Below are 15,468 nucleotides of genomic sequence, written 5' to 3'. Positions count from 1 at the left end.
TAACAGATAATGAATCATGTAAGTAAAATCTTTTGAAAATAATTTTCAAGTGTGTAAGGGGAATGTGAGACCAAAATGTCTGAGCAACACTGCTAAAAATAATAATTATTTCTTAGCATATTTCTTATTGAAGCAAAACCATTAGACAATGTTTTTTTTTTTTGTGTGTGTGTACAACCAAAGTCCAAATTTAATTCCTTTATACAAAATTTATTTAGTGACATCCAACAAGCAAGTATTTATTCAACTTTCATTATGTACTAGAATTTAGAAAGTTAGTTAAAAAATGGAGTTCTAACAGAATGTGCCTATAGGGACCTTATCCTCTACTATTTCATAAAGAAAAACAACATGAGAATATGTAAATTCTTACTGTGTACAAAGCACTGTGACTTGTGAGACCCTGTGAGTAATTTTATCTTGTCAAGGAAAGAAAAAGAAAAAAAAGTTAGCATCTAATCCATCTGTGTATATACAAGATTAAAGTAAACTAATCTAAATTAAAGGAAGTACCATGCTATTTTATTTCAGTTGTACACCTGCAACTAGCTTTACATTTTATAGCAACTAACTTATGATTGCAGTGAAGAAGACGTATAGCATCTGGACAGTTAACAAGATCATCAACGTAGGGGCATGGATTGGCTGAAAGATAAACAGAATTGGATAAATTCGACGTTATGTATGAAGGCAGAAAAATCCAATTCAATTTAAAACCATTTTGACATATCTACTATGTGCTAAGCATTATGCCCAGCATTGGTAGTTCCAATTAAAATTTAATAGGCAACGCAATATAGTTGTATACATAATATACACATACATACAAATAAATAAATATATACGCATATGTATACACAGGGATAAGGGATATTCTGTGCAAATTAACAGAAATAAGGTAATGTAGGACCCAAAGGAAATACATTCTTAATCAAATTTTAAAAAACATGGGATGAATGGTATGTTTGGAGAGGTAGGCCTCAATGAGAAGAGATATCATATTGCCTGAAAGTGGAAATAAGATAGAAAAACTAAAGATATACATAAGTTTTGGGGTATAGAGAGGGTAGAAATAAACATTCAGAATAGATAGATTCTATCATTTCAATAAAATATGAAGACTATTTTATGAAATGGAAAAATAGGTGCCATGAACATAGAAAGCATGGAACATGGAACATGAGTAAATTATAGATGATTAAAATGATAACCACATAGGTGGACACAACCAATTAATAAAAATGGTAATTCTATCTAAAGTGATCTTCTTGTTCAATACCTTCCCAAATGAATTACCAAAAATTATTTTGTTGAGGTAGAAAAATAATAACAATCATTTAGAAAAATAAAAAGTCAAGAATATCATTGAAATTAATGAAGAAATGCAAAAGAATGAGGTTTAGATGTGACAGATTTTAAATTATATGATAAAATAGTAATTATCAAAATAATCTGGGACTAACATATACAAAGTGAATCAGTAGAATAGAGTAGACGTGCAATACACTGTGGTAATTGATTATAGTAACCTTGTGTTTGACAAATCTAATGATTTAGGATTTGGGGATAAGAATTAATTATTTGATAAAAAATGCTGGCAAATAACAGTTTGGCAGAATATGTCTTTTACTAAGATATGGTCAAATGAAAACACGCCTGAGAAAGAAAGAAGAAAATGGAACATATTATTTATTAGACTTGGAGAAGAATTAATGAATAAACAAGAGACAGAATTTTGAGATGTAAAAGAGATACTTTTGATTACATTAAATTAAAAAAAAAGTTTGTTCAAATAAAACCAATGTAGGCCAGATTAGAAAAAAGTAAAATGTTGGGAAAAATCTTTATAGACAATTTCTTATATAGAGGTCTCATATCTCAAATATATAGAGAATGTCAAATTTATAAAAATATAGGTCATTTCTCAATAGATAAGTTGTCAAAGATTATGAACAGGCAGCTTTTTAAATGAAGAAATCAAATCCGTATCAAAATTATAACATATATAAAGCTATGTCAAAGTTATATAAATGCTCTGTCATTATTGATCAGAGAAATACAAATTAAAAAAATTTTGAGATACCATCCCACACCTATCATATTGTTTAAAATGATGAAGGGGAAAATGACAAATGTTGGAGGGGATATGAGAAAACTGGGACATCAATATAGTGTGGTGGAACTGTGATCTGATCCAAACATTTTGGAGAATAATATATTTTTAGAGAATAAACTCTATATTCCCTTTACATACCAAATACTACTATTAAGTCTGTTTTCAAAGGTGATCAGGAAAAAAAAAGAATCTATATGTTCTAAAATATTTATAACAGATCTCTTTGTGGTAGGAAAGTACTGGAAATTAAGCAGATGCCAATCAATTGGAGAATGGCTAAGCACATTGTAATATTGTAACGGAATATTACTGTGCTGTAAGAAATAATGATCTTATTGGTTTAAAAAAACATGAGTAGACTTACATGAAATAATGAAGAATAAAATGAAAAGGAAATATTGTATACACTTGTAAACAATGTTGTTCTGTGAACAACAGTAAATGATTAAATTATTCTGAAAATTATAAATGCTCAAATCAACTTCAAAGGACCTATCTACCTCCAGAGAAAGAACTGATAGAGAAAAATATGCATAGAATGACACACATGCATGTGAAACGGTGGCCTTCTTTTGTGTAAGGTGGAGAAGGAGGGAGGGAGATAGTTCAAAACTTAGAAATGTAACAAAATAAATTAGTTTTTTTTTTTCAATTGGTTGGAAGAGATGGGCATGAAAAAGAAGATTATTTCATGAATGGATCAAAGGATCATAGATTTAATGCTGGGAAAAAAAATTAGAGAACATTTTATAGATGAGGACCAAACTGAATCCCCAAATGTTAAGAGTTTTAAAATATGAAAAAAGTTCAAATTCAGAAAATTTAAATGGTGCCTATTTTCACATAATGAACACAGGATTTGGGGGATAGAATTTGAACAAAGTATTTCCTTACTGTAAGTCTAGTACTCTGTCTACCACACACCATACTACTTTCTAACAAATTACTATAGGGACAATTTGGTGAAAGAAAAGAACCTTTTTTGAGGAACACTAACCAAGCCAAAACCAACCAACCAACCAATTAAATAAAAAATTTTGATTTCCTTTTTGGAAAAGATAACTAGACTGAAAATTTAGGGTGAAGATTATATATATATATATATGTGTGTGTGTGTGTGTGTGTGTGTGCGTGTATGTGTGTGTGTGTGTATGTATAATTTATTTACATTCCAGCAAAATATTTATTCACTATTTCTTTAACAAAATGGGGATATTTATAAGTTTTTGAATTATTAAATCCATGGAGGAATCACCAATAGGTTTAATAAATGAAATAAACTTTCTTGATAGAACAAGAGGTAATAATCCTCTGGTAGCAAAATGGGAAAGTAGATAAAGTATTGTATTGTAGTTATTAGTGCCTTATATTCAAATCATTTTTCAGATATACAGAGTCTTTGAGCCAAAAAAAAAAAAAGAGTATCTTTATCATGGAACTGACAAGATTATTAAATGGGATAGCATTTTTAAAGTGCTTTGTAATCATTAAAGCACTATTTTTGTTGTTTTTGATGATATGGAAAGAAGTTTGTGGTGTAGAATTTTGATAATTTGTTTTTGTCCTTCTGCTATTCAACATTTTCTTCAAGAACTGAAGTCAAATTGAATCATATAATCAGATATTATAAAACTGGGACCTATAGGTAATATGCAAATGCCAGAATTGGATAAGAATGATTGATCAAATGTAAGATGAAATTAAATATGGATAAATGTAAACCAGTACAAAGAATCAATTGCATTAAAAAACAAACTGGTCAGGGATTAATGGTGATGGATTGAAGATTAGCTTGTCGGAAGTTTTTATTGAAAAGGTATGAATGGGTATAAAGAAGAATGCATAAAGTGATATAGAAACCAAAGATGTGTGTAGGGTTGCTTGAGAATGAACATTATCAGAGAATCTAAAGGATAATATCCAGATACAGATACAGATAATGAATCTATGGCCATATTATTTCATGAATATTTTCTTTATGGCAACCATATTTTAGGAATGATGTTATAAAGCTAAAGTATATCCATTGGAGGGTAATCATGATAATTAAGGAATTGGTTAACATACTATGTGAGACTCATTTGAAGAATTTTGTGAACTTAACCAAAATTTTGGAAGTTTTAAGAAGGTATGATAGTTTCAAGTATTTATAGATTTCTTAGGTGGAAATCAAGTTATATTTGTTCTCCTTATCCTGGAAAAGAAAAAAAAAACAGGTTTTGGTTCTACGTAAGATGGAAAAACAAAACAAAACAAAGTATTCTTAGAATGTTCACCATGCTGGATGGATGTAGAATTTTCTTAATTATTACCTTTTCTGAAGGATTTTTCAGAGGGTATTCTTAATAATCTACCATTTGGACTTAAGGTTCTCTGAAGTCCTTTCCATATAAGATTCTGTAAGATTATGTGATTTTGAGAAACATGAAATTCCCATTGTTTTTGGGTCAGGGTTTTATAACTTCAGGGTCCAGGGTTTTAAAGAGAGTTAGGCCAAGTGTCCATGAAAAAGAGTGGCACATTAAATCTTTATTCTCATTAAATCTTTAGTGTTTATTATTTTATTTTATTTAACTGAGAATTCATAAATGAGAGATAAATATCATTAGAGATAGGAAAAAAAAACAGGAAAAAAGGCTCTGATAGAAAAGTTGGAAATATGGGCTATTAATGGGGAGAACAAGAGACAAGTGTTTAAGATCAGAATACATATAATAGACAAAAGGGGGTTCAAGGAAGTGAGGAAACAATATTTAAAAGGACATGAGAAGGAACAAAATCAACACCTATTTCCTTATTGATTTTATTAGCCTTGCTTATTAGGAACAAAAATTATAGGAAAGTGAGATGCAGGAATACAGTTCAAATTTCCAATCCACTATGGGATCATAAATAAAAAAAACAGAAAAAGATTTTGAAAGCCATTTGTAATGTTAAACTTTTCTATGTTAAAGATCAAGAAAATGAGACCCATTGAATTTAAATTACTGATCAAAGGAACACAGAGAGTAGATACCAGAGTTAGTATTCTGATTCTAGATTTGGCACTCTTTCTATCAAAGAATTAGGTCAGTCTCTTAGTAAACATATGTCTGGGAAGTAGAATGCTGGTGTTTTCCACAGACAATCCCCAAAATGTGGAGAGCAATACTGTTTAATAAGTCACAGATGTTTTGGGGATCATCATTGACTTTATGATTAATTACTCTATATTTTTCATTTGGAAAACTTACTGCAAAGTCCATCTTCACATTGGCCGGGGCAGTCTCCACATGGGATTCCTTTCTTATAAGGTGTAGTAAAAGTTACAGGATTATTTCCCCTAGAAAAATCAAACAATTAGAATATTTAAATTACAGTTACATCTAAGGGTTATGCACTGTTGATAGAAATTGCCATGTATACCAATGAGAAAAATCTGTACAATCATATGAACAATCGTTCATATAGAATGTAGGTGCTAAAATTCACAAAATCTTATAGAGTGAGATTTCTCCAATTTTTACTATTATCCACAAATACTATTCTATATCAATGATATACCAACATATTTTCTGTTTATGTTTTACTTTGATGCTTAGATTTCCATTCTCTGGAAACTAAGTGGATACTTATCAGTTAGGGAATAGCTCAATAAGTTATGGTACATGAATGTAACTTATGTTTATTATGTCTACTTTCTGTCTTCTTAGCTCTGCCTCTTGGAACACTTTTTAAAGGTGATTTGGTATATGGTAGAACAAAAATAGCTTTACTACTTTCTATAGATAGCTTATACTTACAGGAAAAGTTGCCTCTGTGGAATGAATTAAGGAACATTGACCTGCTTCTCTTGAAATAATCAACTGAAGGAGAAATTTCTTTTTCAAATATCCCTAATAAGTATTTTTACTCCAATACATCTAGGGAATTATATATATATGTATGTATGTATAAGACCAAAAACCATTCCCAAATAAATAACTGATAAAAGGATATACATGAAGGCTTTAAATGAAGTATTATGAACTACTAATAACCTTATGAAAGAATACTTTGAATCACAAATAAAAGAATGCATATCAAAATAATCCTGAGATTTTATCTCATGCCTAATAAATCAGTAAATATTTTTAAAAGGGTAAAATATTGGCATAGAAGTTCATTGCTGGTGGAGTTGTGAAATCATACAATTATTCTTGAAAGCAATTAAGAATTATGCAAATAAAGTGGTTAGAAACTATACACTTTGGCCAAAATACTGATTTGCAAAGCATTTATTCCTAGGAAGTAATTTACAACTTAAAAAGCTCAACATATGCCAAATTACGTATAACAGAACTTTTTTTTTTTTGTATTAACACAGAAATGAAAACAAAGTAGATATCCTGTTATCAACGAATGGCAAAACAAATTCTTGTGAATCAAATCTATTACACTATTACACTATTTCTTAGCCTGTTCTAAATGAATTTGATGACCACCAATGTTGTGGATTATTTCTAATAGTTTTTTGGTACATTATCTGGGGTTCTCTTCTAAAGATACCATCATATCATCTGCAAAGAGTGATAATTTGGTTTCCTCCTATTCTAGTGACTTTGATCTCTTTTTTGGCAATAATTTCTTATTGCCAAAGCTAGCATTTCTAATACAATATTGAATAGTAATGGTGATAGTGAGCAACCTTATTGCACTCCTGATCTTATTTGGGGATGGTTCCAGTTTATCCCCATTACAGATACTTTTATTCATGGTTTTAGATAGATGTTACTATTTTAAGGAAAAGCCTATTTATTTCTATACTCTCTAGTGTTTTTAATAGGAATGGGTGTTGGATTTTATCAAATGATTTTTCTGCATCTACTGAGATGATCATATGTTTTTTGTTAATTTGCTTATTGACTAGTCAATTATGCTAATAGTTTTCCTAATATTGGACTAGCCCTGATTTCCTGGCATAAATCCTACTTGGTATGGTGTATTATCTGGAGATGGTTTTCTATAATCTCTTTGCTAATATTTTATTTAAGATTTTTGCATCAATATTAATTAGGGAGATTGGTTTATAATTTTCTTTCTCTGTTTTTGTACTACCTGGTTTAGGTATCAGTACTATGTCTGTGTCATAAAAGGAATTTGGTAGGAGTCCTTCATTCCCTTTTTTTCAGATAGTTTATATAGTATTGGAGTTAGTTGTTTTTTAAATGTTTGGTAGAATTCACATGTAAATCTATCTGCTCCTGGGGATTTTTTCTTAGGGAACTGATTAGCTTGTTCTATTTCTTTTTCTAAAATGCTACTATTTAAGCTATTTACTTCCTCCTCTGTTAATCTGGCAGGTTTTTTCATATTTTCATAGGTATTCCTCCATTTCACTTGGGTCATCAAATTTATTGGTATAAAGTTGGGCAAAGTAATTCATGATTATTGCTCTAATTTCCTCTTCATTAATGGAAAGTTCTCCCTTTTCATTTTTAAGACTAACAATTTGATTTTTCTCTTTCCTTTTTCTAATCAAATTTACCAAAGATTTATCTATTTTGTTGGTTTTTTCATAAGACCAACTCTTAGTTTTATTTATTAATTCAAGTTTTTTTTTTTACTTTCAATTTTAGTAATCTCTTCTTTTATTTTTAATTTCAAATTTAGTATTTGATTGAGGTTTTAAAATTTGCTCTTTTTCTAGCTTTTTTAATTGCAAGATCAATTCATTGATTTTCTCTTTCTTTGTTTTATGCAAGTAAATGTCTAGAGATATAAAATTTCCCCTTATTACCACATTGGCTGCATCCCACAAATTTTGGTATGTTGTCTCACTATTGTCATTCCCTTGAATGAAATTATTAATTGTGTCTTTGATTTGCTTTTTCACCCTTGAATTAGATTTATTTTTGAATTTGGTTGATCTGAGATCAGGATTGTTAACTATGCAATTTTTTTTAAACTTCAGATGAAACACAATACTTTCTGCTCCATTCTTTTACCTTTATTCTGTATGTATCTCTCCATTTCAAATGTATTTCTTGTAAGCACAATTATGGATTTTAATCCACTCTACTATCCACTTCTTTTTTATGGGACAGTTTATCCCATTCACATTCATAGGGAAGATTACTAACTATATATTTCTCATTATCCTCTTTTTCCAGGTTATATGTTTTTCTCTCCTTTCACCCTTTCTCTCCTCACCAATGTTTTGCCTCTGATGATCACCACCTTAAATCTTCTCTCCTTCCTCCCCTTTCTTTTCTCTTTCCTCTTTTACTTATGCTCTCCCCTCTGTTAGTCTTTCCTTTACTCTTTTCCCTTCTACTTCCATATAGAGTGAGACAAAATTCTATACCAAGTTAAGTATCTATTTTATTTCCTCTTGGAGAAAAATCCAATGAAATTAAGGTTCAAATATGCTTGTCCCACTCCCCCCTGTCCCTCAAGTGTAATAGGTCTTTTGTGCCTCTTTATGTGATTTAATTTACTCCATTTTCTCTCCTTTTTTTTCTTCTCTCAATACAGTACCTTTTCCACTCTTCATTTCTTTTCTTTTCTTTTTTATATTGTCACATTAGAGTCAACTTACACTAACACCCGAAATATACTCCTTCTAACTGCCTTGGCAAAGATACCATTCTCAAGAGTTACATGTATACTCTTCTCATGGAAGAAGATGGACATTCAACGAAACAAGTGAATTCCATTTATTCCTAATAAAAAAAACAGAGCTAAACAAAAAAAAAAATTGACCTCCAAATATAGGAATCAAGAGAAGCATAAAAAATAAAAAGAACTCTTGAAAACTGTATTTCTGTTATGGCATACATAAACACCATGTGCATAATTTGATTTTAGTGTTATAATATTTTAAAAAAGGAAGTAGAAGTGGAAAGGGGATTGTATCAGAAAAAGGGAAAAGGGAAGATAAAAAGAGGGAAATTATATCCCAAAAATAGGCAAAGGAACCTATCATATCTGAGGAAATTTAGGGAGAGGGAGGAACATAGTGTGAATCTTACTCTCATAAGATTTGGCTCAAAGAGAAAATATTAGACATATTTGGTTTACAGAGAAACTTCTCTCACCTCACTAAAAAGTGGGAGAGGAAAAGGGAAAAAAGGAAGATAGTAGGCTAAATAGAAGGGAATACAGGAAAAGATAAGGGAAAGGTATAAGAAAAGGGGAGGGACTCAAAGTGGGTGGGAGGGATTCTAAAGAGGGAGAGCTGCGTGAGGCAAGTGGTGTTTATAAGTTTAATACTGGGGAGAGGGGTACAAGGGCAAAGAAAGAGAAAAGTGTAATCTGGGGATAATAAGATGGCAGGAAATACAGAATTAGTCGTTTTTATGGTAAATGTGAATGGGATGAACTCTCTCATAAAGCGAAGGCAGATAGCAGACTGGATCAAAAGCCAGAATCCTACAATATGTTATATACAGGAAACACATTTAAAGCAGGGTGATACATAAACAATAAAGGTAAAAGGCTGGAGCAGATATATTATGCTTCAGGTGAAGTCAAAAAAGCAGGGGTAGCCATCCTTATCTCAGATCAAGCAAAAGCAAAAATTGATCTAATTAAAAGAGATAAAGAAGGAAACTATATCTTTCTAAAGGGTAGCATAGACTATAAAGCAATATCAATACTAAACATATATGCATCAAATGATATAGTATCTGAATTCCTAAAGGAGAAGTTAAGAGAGTTGCAAGAAGAAATAGAGCAAAACTATAATAGTGGGAGATCTCAACCTTGTACTCTCAGAATTAGATAAATCAAACCACAAAACAAATAAGAAAGAAGTTAAAGAGGTAAATAGAATATTAGAAGTTAGGTATGATAGATCTTTGGAGAAAACTGAATGGAAATAGAAAGGAATACACTTTCTTCTCAGCAGTTCATGGAATCTATACATTAGGACATAAATAACTCAGAATTAAATGCAGAAAGGCAGAAGTATTAAATGCATTCTTTTCAGATCACGATGCAATAAAAGCTACATTCAAAAAAAAAAAAAACTAGGGGTAAATAGACCAAAAAATAATTGGAAACTAAATAATCTCATCCTAAAGAATGAATGGGTGAAACAGCAAATCGTAGACATAATTAATAATTTCACCCAAGAGAATGACAACAATGAGACAACATACCAAAATTTGTGGGATGCAGCCAAAGTAGTAATAAGGGGAAATTTTATATCTCTAGAGGCTTCCTTGAGTAAAATAGAGAAAGATATCAATGAATTGGGCTTGCAACTTAAAAAGCTAGAAAAAGAACAAAGTAAAAACCCCAATCAAATACTAAACTTGAAATTCTAAAATTAAAAGCAGAAATTAATAATATTGAAAGTAAAATAACTATTGAATTAATAAATAAAACTAAGAGTTAGTTTTATGAGAAAACCAATAAAATAGTTAAACTTTTGGTAATTTGATTAGAAAAAGGAAAATCAAATTGTTAATCTGAGAAATGAAAAGGGAGAACTTTCCACCAATGAAGAGGAAATTAGAGCAATAATTAGTAGTTACTTTGTCCAACTTTATGCCAATAAATTTGATAACTTAAGTGAAATGGATAACTACCTTCAAAAATATAGGATGCTCAGATTTACAGAGGAGGAAATAAATTGCTTAAATAGTCTCAATCTAGAAAGAGAAATAGAATAAGTTATTAATCAACTCCCTAAGAAAAAAATCCTGAGACTAGATGGATTTACATGTGAATTCTACCAAACAGTTAAAGAATAATTAACTCCAATGTTATATAAACTATTTGAAAAAAAAATAGGGAATGAAGGATTCCTACCAAATTCCTTTTATAACACAGACATTGTACTGATACCTAAACCAGGTAGGTTGCAAATAGAGAAAGAAAATTATAGACCAATCTTCCTAATGAATATTGATGCTAAAATCTTAAATAAAATATTAGCAAAAAGATTACAGAAAAATCATTCCTAGGATAATACATTACGACCAAGTAGGATTTGTACCAGGAATGCAGGGCTGGTTCAATATTAGGAAAACTATTAGCATAACTGACTAGTCAGTAACCAAATTAACAAAAACCATATGATCATCTCAATAGATGCAGAAAAACATTTGATAAAATCCAACATCAATTCCTATGAAAAACACTTGAGAGTATAGGAATAAATGGGCTTTTTATTAAAATAGTCAGTAGCATCTATTTAAAACCATCAGTAAGCATCATATGTAATGGGGATACACTGCAATCATTCTCAATAAGATAAGGAGTGAAACAAGTTTGCCTGCTATCACCATTACTATCCAATATTGTATTAGAAATGCTAGCTTTAGCAATAAGAGTCGAGAAAGAGATTAAAGGAATTAGAGTAGGTAATGAGGAAACCAAATTATCACTCTTTGCAGATGATATGATGATATACTTAGAGAACCCAAGATATTCTACTAAAAAACGATTAGAAATAATCCACAATATTTTCAAAGTTATAGGATACAAAATAAATCCACATAAATTATCAGCATTTTTATACATCACTAACAAACTCCAACAGTTAGAGATACAAAGAGAAATTCCATTTAAAACAATTGCTGATAGTATAAAATATTTGGAAATCTATCTGCCAAAGGAAACTCAGGAACTGTATGAGTAAAACTACAAAACACTTTCCACACAAATAAAGTCAGATGTAAACAATTGGAAAAATAGTAAGTGCTCTTGGATAGGTCTAGTGAACATAATAACAAAAAAATACAAAAGAGACCAAAGGATCCATATATACAAAAATGTTTTTAGCAATTCTTTTTGTAGTGGCAAAGAATTAAAAATTGTGTAGATGCCCATTATTTTAGGGATAACTGGATAAGTTGTGGTATTTGAATATAATGAAATAATATTTGCTCTATAAGCAATGAACAGGCTGCTTTCAGAAAAAAAATCTTAGAAAGACTTACATGAACTGATGTTGAGTGAAGTGAGCAGAACCAGGAGAACATTGTATACAGTAACATCACATTAATGTGATGACCAGCTATTATAGACCCAAGCTCTTGTTAGAAATATAGTTATCCTACTTTAACATGCTTAACATGTATAAGACTGCCTGCCATCTAGGGGAAGGGGTGGAGGAAGGAAAGGGAAAAGTTGGAACAGAAGTGAGTGCAAGGGACGATGTTGTAAAAATTATCCATGCATATGGTCTGTCAATAAAAAGGTATAATTTAAAAAAAAGAAATGCAGTTATCTAAGACAATTCCAATAGATTGAGGATATTAAATGTTATCCATAACCAGGCAAAGAACTACTGAGAGTGAATGTGGATGAAACATATTATTTTCATTTTTTGTTGTTTTTGTTTTTCTCTCTTTTGCTTTCTCTTTTGTTTTTTTTTACATTAATATGGAAATATGTTTAAAACTATTGTACATATAACTGTCTTGAGGAGGCGTTAAGAATGGAAGGGAAGTGCAAAAACTACTTGGAACTCAAAATTTTACAAAAGTAGATGTTTAAGGCTATCACTATATGTAATTGGGAAAAAAGCTACTAAGTAAAAAAAGTTAATTTGGTAATGATGTTTGTATGTAACTGGGAAAAATAGAATATTATTAAGTGGATAGGTAAAACGAAAAGCAATAATGGTGTTTAAATACTTGCTGCAAAAGTAACATTAGTAGTGAATTTTCTTCTGGCATTTTCTCCATGACAGACAACAATTTGTTCATTTTTCTCCATCCCATCCTTTCCTTACACACACTCTCCTTAGAAAAAATAATTTAACAAATGACTTAGCCAGCTAATAGATTAGCCAGCCAATCTAACCACAAACATTGATAACGATAGAATGAAACATAAGGTGTATGTTTTGTGATGGAAGTGAGAATGATTTGTGGCGTGAAGTCCATAAGTCCTGTGAGTTAGTAGGAGAGTTTGATGACTCAGAAGATTGAGTGGACAAATGGTGAATATGGCAGTGGTACATGAGATGGAAGGAAACAGAAAATCAATCTTGCTCTCTTCAAATTTTTTCACCCTCAGGTCAATTTAGCCCAAAGAAAATGGAAACAGCAAAAATTACCCTTAAGATGACTTTTTCTTTGTTATTGTGAAAAAGTGATAAGGGTTTCATGAGAATCCTAGTAAACTCTTAATTCCAGAACTTGTCATATAGTTACCTCATTAGATATAGATAATGCTTCCTTCTGTTTGGCTGTGGAAACACATCACTATATAGAAGAAAATACATTGGCCTCTCAGAGACCTGATACTATATTGTAAACAATATCTTGGTCAATATTTTATATGAATCTGGCTGAATTTTTTCAGGCCTGAAGATGCTGTCAGAAATCAAGGTGGATATTCTGAGGCATAAGGGAAAAATAAAGGAAAAGATAGTGTCTGTTTCTCTTGATCATGGACATATCTAATTCGTTATTGCTAGAGTTAATGATATACATATCTAGATGTCTTGATATGACTTTTCCTTTCTATACTATAAAAGAATAAAACAGTAGTGATGATATTATTAAAAATACAATTATGATAACTTCTGAGAATTTGTGTTCTTTGTATTTCTCACAATAATCTGAGTTCACATCCAAGCTCTGATACTCTGACAGGAGCTTGGTGAAATCACTAATCTCTCTGTCCCTCAGTTTCATTGACAAAAAATGATTATGTTTGAAAAGCGATTCCCTAAGCATTATAAATTTATTTAAGGGTAAATTTAATAGTCAAGACGTTAAACAATCATGACTAAATATTTTGAAAAATCTACCTATCAGCTATTGAATCAGCCATGTATGCTTTATGAAAATAACCTATCCTAAAATGAAATGTTGAATTGAATTTCATTTTTGCAATGATCAAGGCAGTAAACTATAATGCTTTAGGTGGATATATTTTAAATAATTTCTAAATTTGAATTTATACATACCCATGACAATAGTGGCATGTGTAGAAGTATTTAAATGTCTTCTGACTGGGGCAATGAGCGACACCACAGCCAATCATATACGAAGTGGACCAAACAGTCTGAAAAGAGAAAAGCAATGTGCTTATCAAATTTTAAAATAGTATATAGGAGAAAGTCACAAAAAACTGATCTTTGCTCACATTTTTAGGCCTTACAATTAATCTGGTTGGAAGCAAAGAAAATCAAGCAAAAAAAAAATGCTTGAGAGTCAATGAGCAATATAAATATTTATTTTGTTAAAATTTTCATTTACATTTTATGGGTATTTGATATACCTCAATTTCAAAATTTTGAGGAAATAGTGCTTGATTTTCTTCATTAACAACTATTGAAAATGGAGCAAACCACATATATGAAAAGCTACTATACTCAAAACTCCAATTTCTTTTTGTCAACTAATAAGATGACAATTCTTGGGGTAATTGTGACTGAATAAGCATGCATTTCACACTAAGGTTCTGATAAAAGCCTCATTTCCAAAATATATAGAGAACTGACTCTAATTTATAAGAAACCAAGCCATTCTCCAATTGACAAATGATCAAAGGATATGAACAGACAATTTTCAGATGATGAAATTGAAACTATTACCACTCATATGAAACAGTGTTCCAAATCATTATTAATCAGAGAAATGCAAATTAAGACAACTCTGAGATACCACTCAGATTGGCTAAGATGACAGGAAAAAATAATGATGATTGTTGGAGGGGATGCGGGAAAACTGGGACACTGATGTGTTGGAATCTTTGCAAAGTGTTAAGCCATTAGAGTTGATAGAGACAATTATTATCTAATTTAGCATGATTCAATATGATTGATTTGATCTTAAAAGGAGATATTTTGGGCCAGAACTTGAAACAAGGTACTAAGTACAACTGATGGAAACGATGCTTGTGTTCACACCTTTAGAGAGCAAGAAATATTTAAGTACTCATTGGAGTTCACATGTTTGGGAGATTTCAGGGTTTAGAAAGAGATATTGGAATTAACACCTCCCTTGAAGTTCTTAGGGCCAGAGAGCACTCTGGGAGATAACCCATAATCCCTCTCTCTCAGAGGAAGAGTTAACCTTTGGGAGATCATATATATATAGAGGAAGCTCTTAGAGCTTGAAAAGACTTACTTCGAACATTGACTGGAGTAGGAGAGGAGCACTCTGGGAGGAAGACCACAAGCCCTCTCTCTGAGACAAGAGAGGTTCATTGCATCTTCCACCTTGGTGCTGGCTGGAGGCTGAAGAAAGCAGAGGCAAAGAAAAAAGCTGCAAGAGCTCTTGGAACCAAGCAGAGAGAAAGGCCTCTAAGAAAACTAACTGGGCTATATTGAAGGACACAATAAAAGATCTGAAATTTTATCAGCTGGCTTCGATTTTGGGTGATTATTTACTTGTAACTGAAACTAAAGCTGCCTCCAGAAA

At 31.0% G+C, this 15,468-nt stretch overlaps 1 protein-coding gene across 1 annotated transcript in view; it reads right to left on the bottom strand.

The window, feature by feature from the left end:
• Window positions 1–517: 517 nt before the first annotated feature.
• Window positions 518–15,468, bottom strand: part of CRISP1 (cysteine rich secretory protein 1) — a 30,410-nt gene continuing 15,459 nt past the window's right edge. The window contains exons 5-7 of the mRNA XM_031968615.1: window positions 14,010–14,107; window positions 5,350–5,438; window positions 518–645 (exon numbers count right to left, since the gene is read on the bottom strand). Coding sequence (XP_031824475.1) covers window positions 518–645; window positions 5,350–5,438; window positions 14,010–14,107 — 315 coding nt within the window. The remainder of the gene's footprint in view (window positions 646–5,349; window positions 5,439–14,009; window positions 14,108–15,468) is intronic.

This window comes from Sarcophilus harrisii, chromosome 4, assembly GCF_902635505.1.
Source record: "Sarcophilus harrisii chromosome 4, mSarHar1.11, whole genome shotgun sequence".
Lineage (NCBI taxonomy): Eukaryota > Metazoa > Chordata > Mammalia > Dasyuromorphia > Dasyuridae > Sarcophilus > Sarcophilus harrisii.
This window is presented reverse-complemented; position numbering and strand designations above follow the sequence as displayed.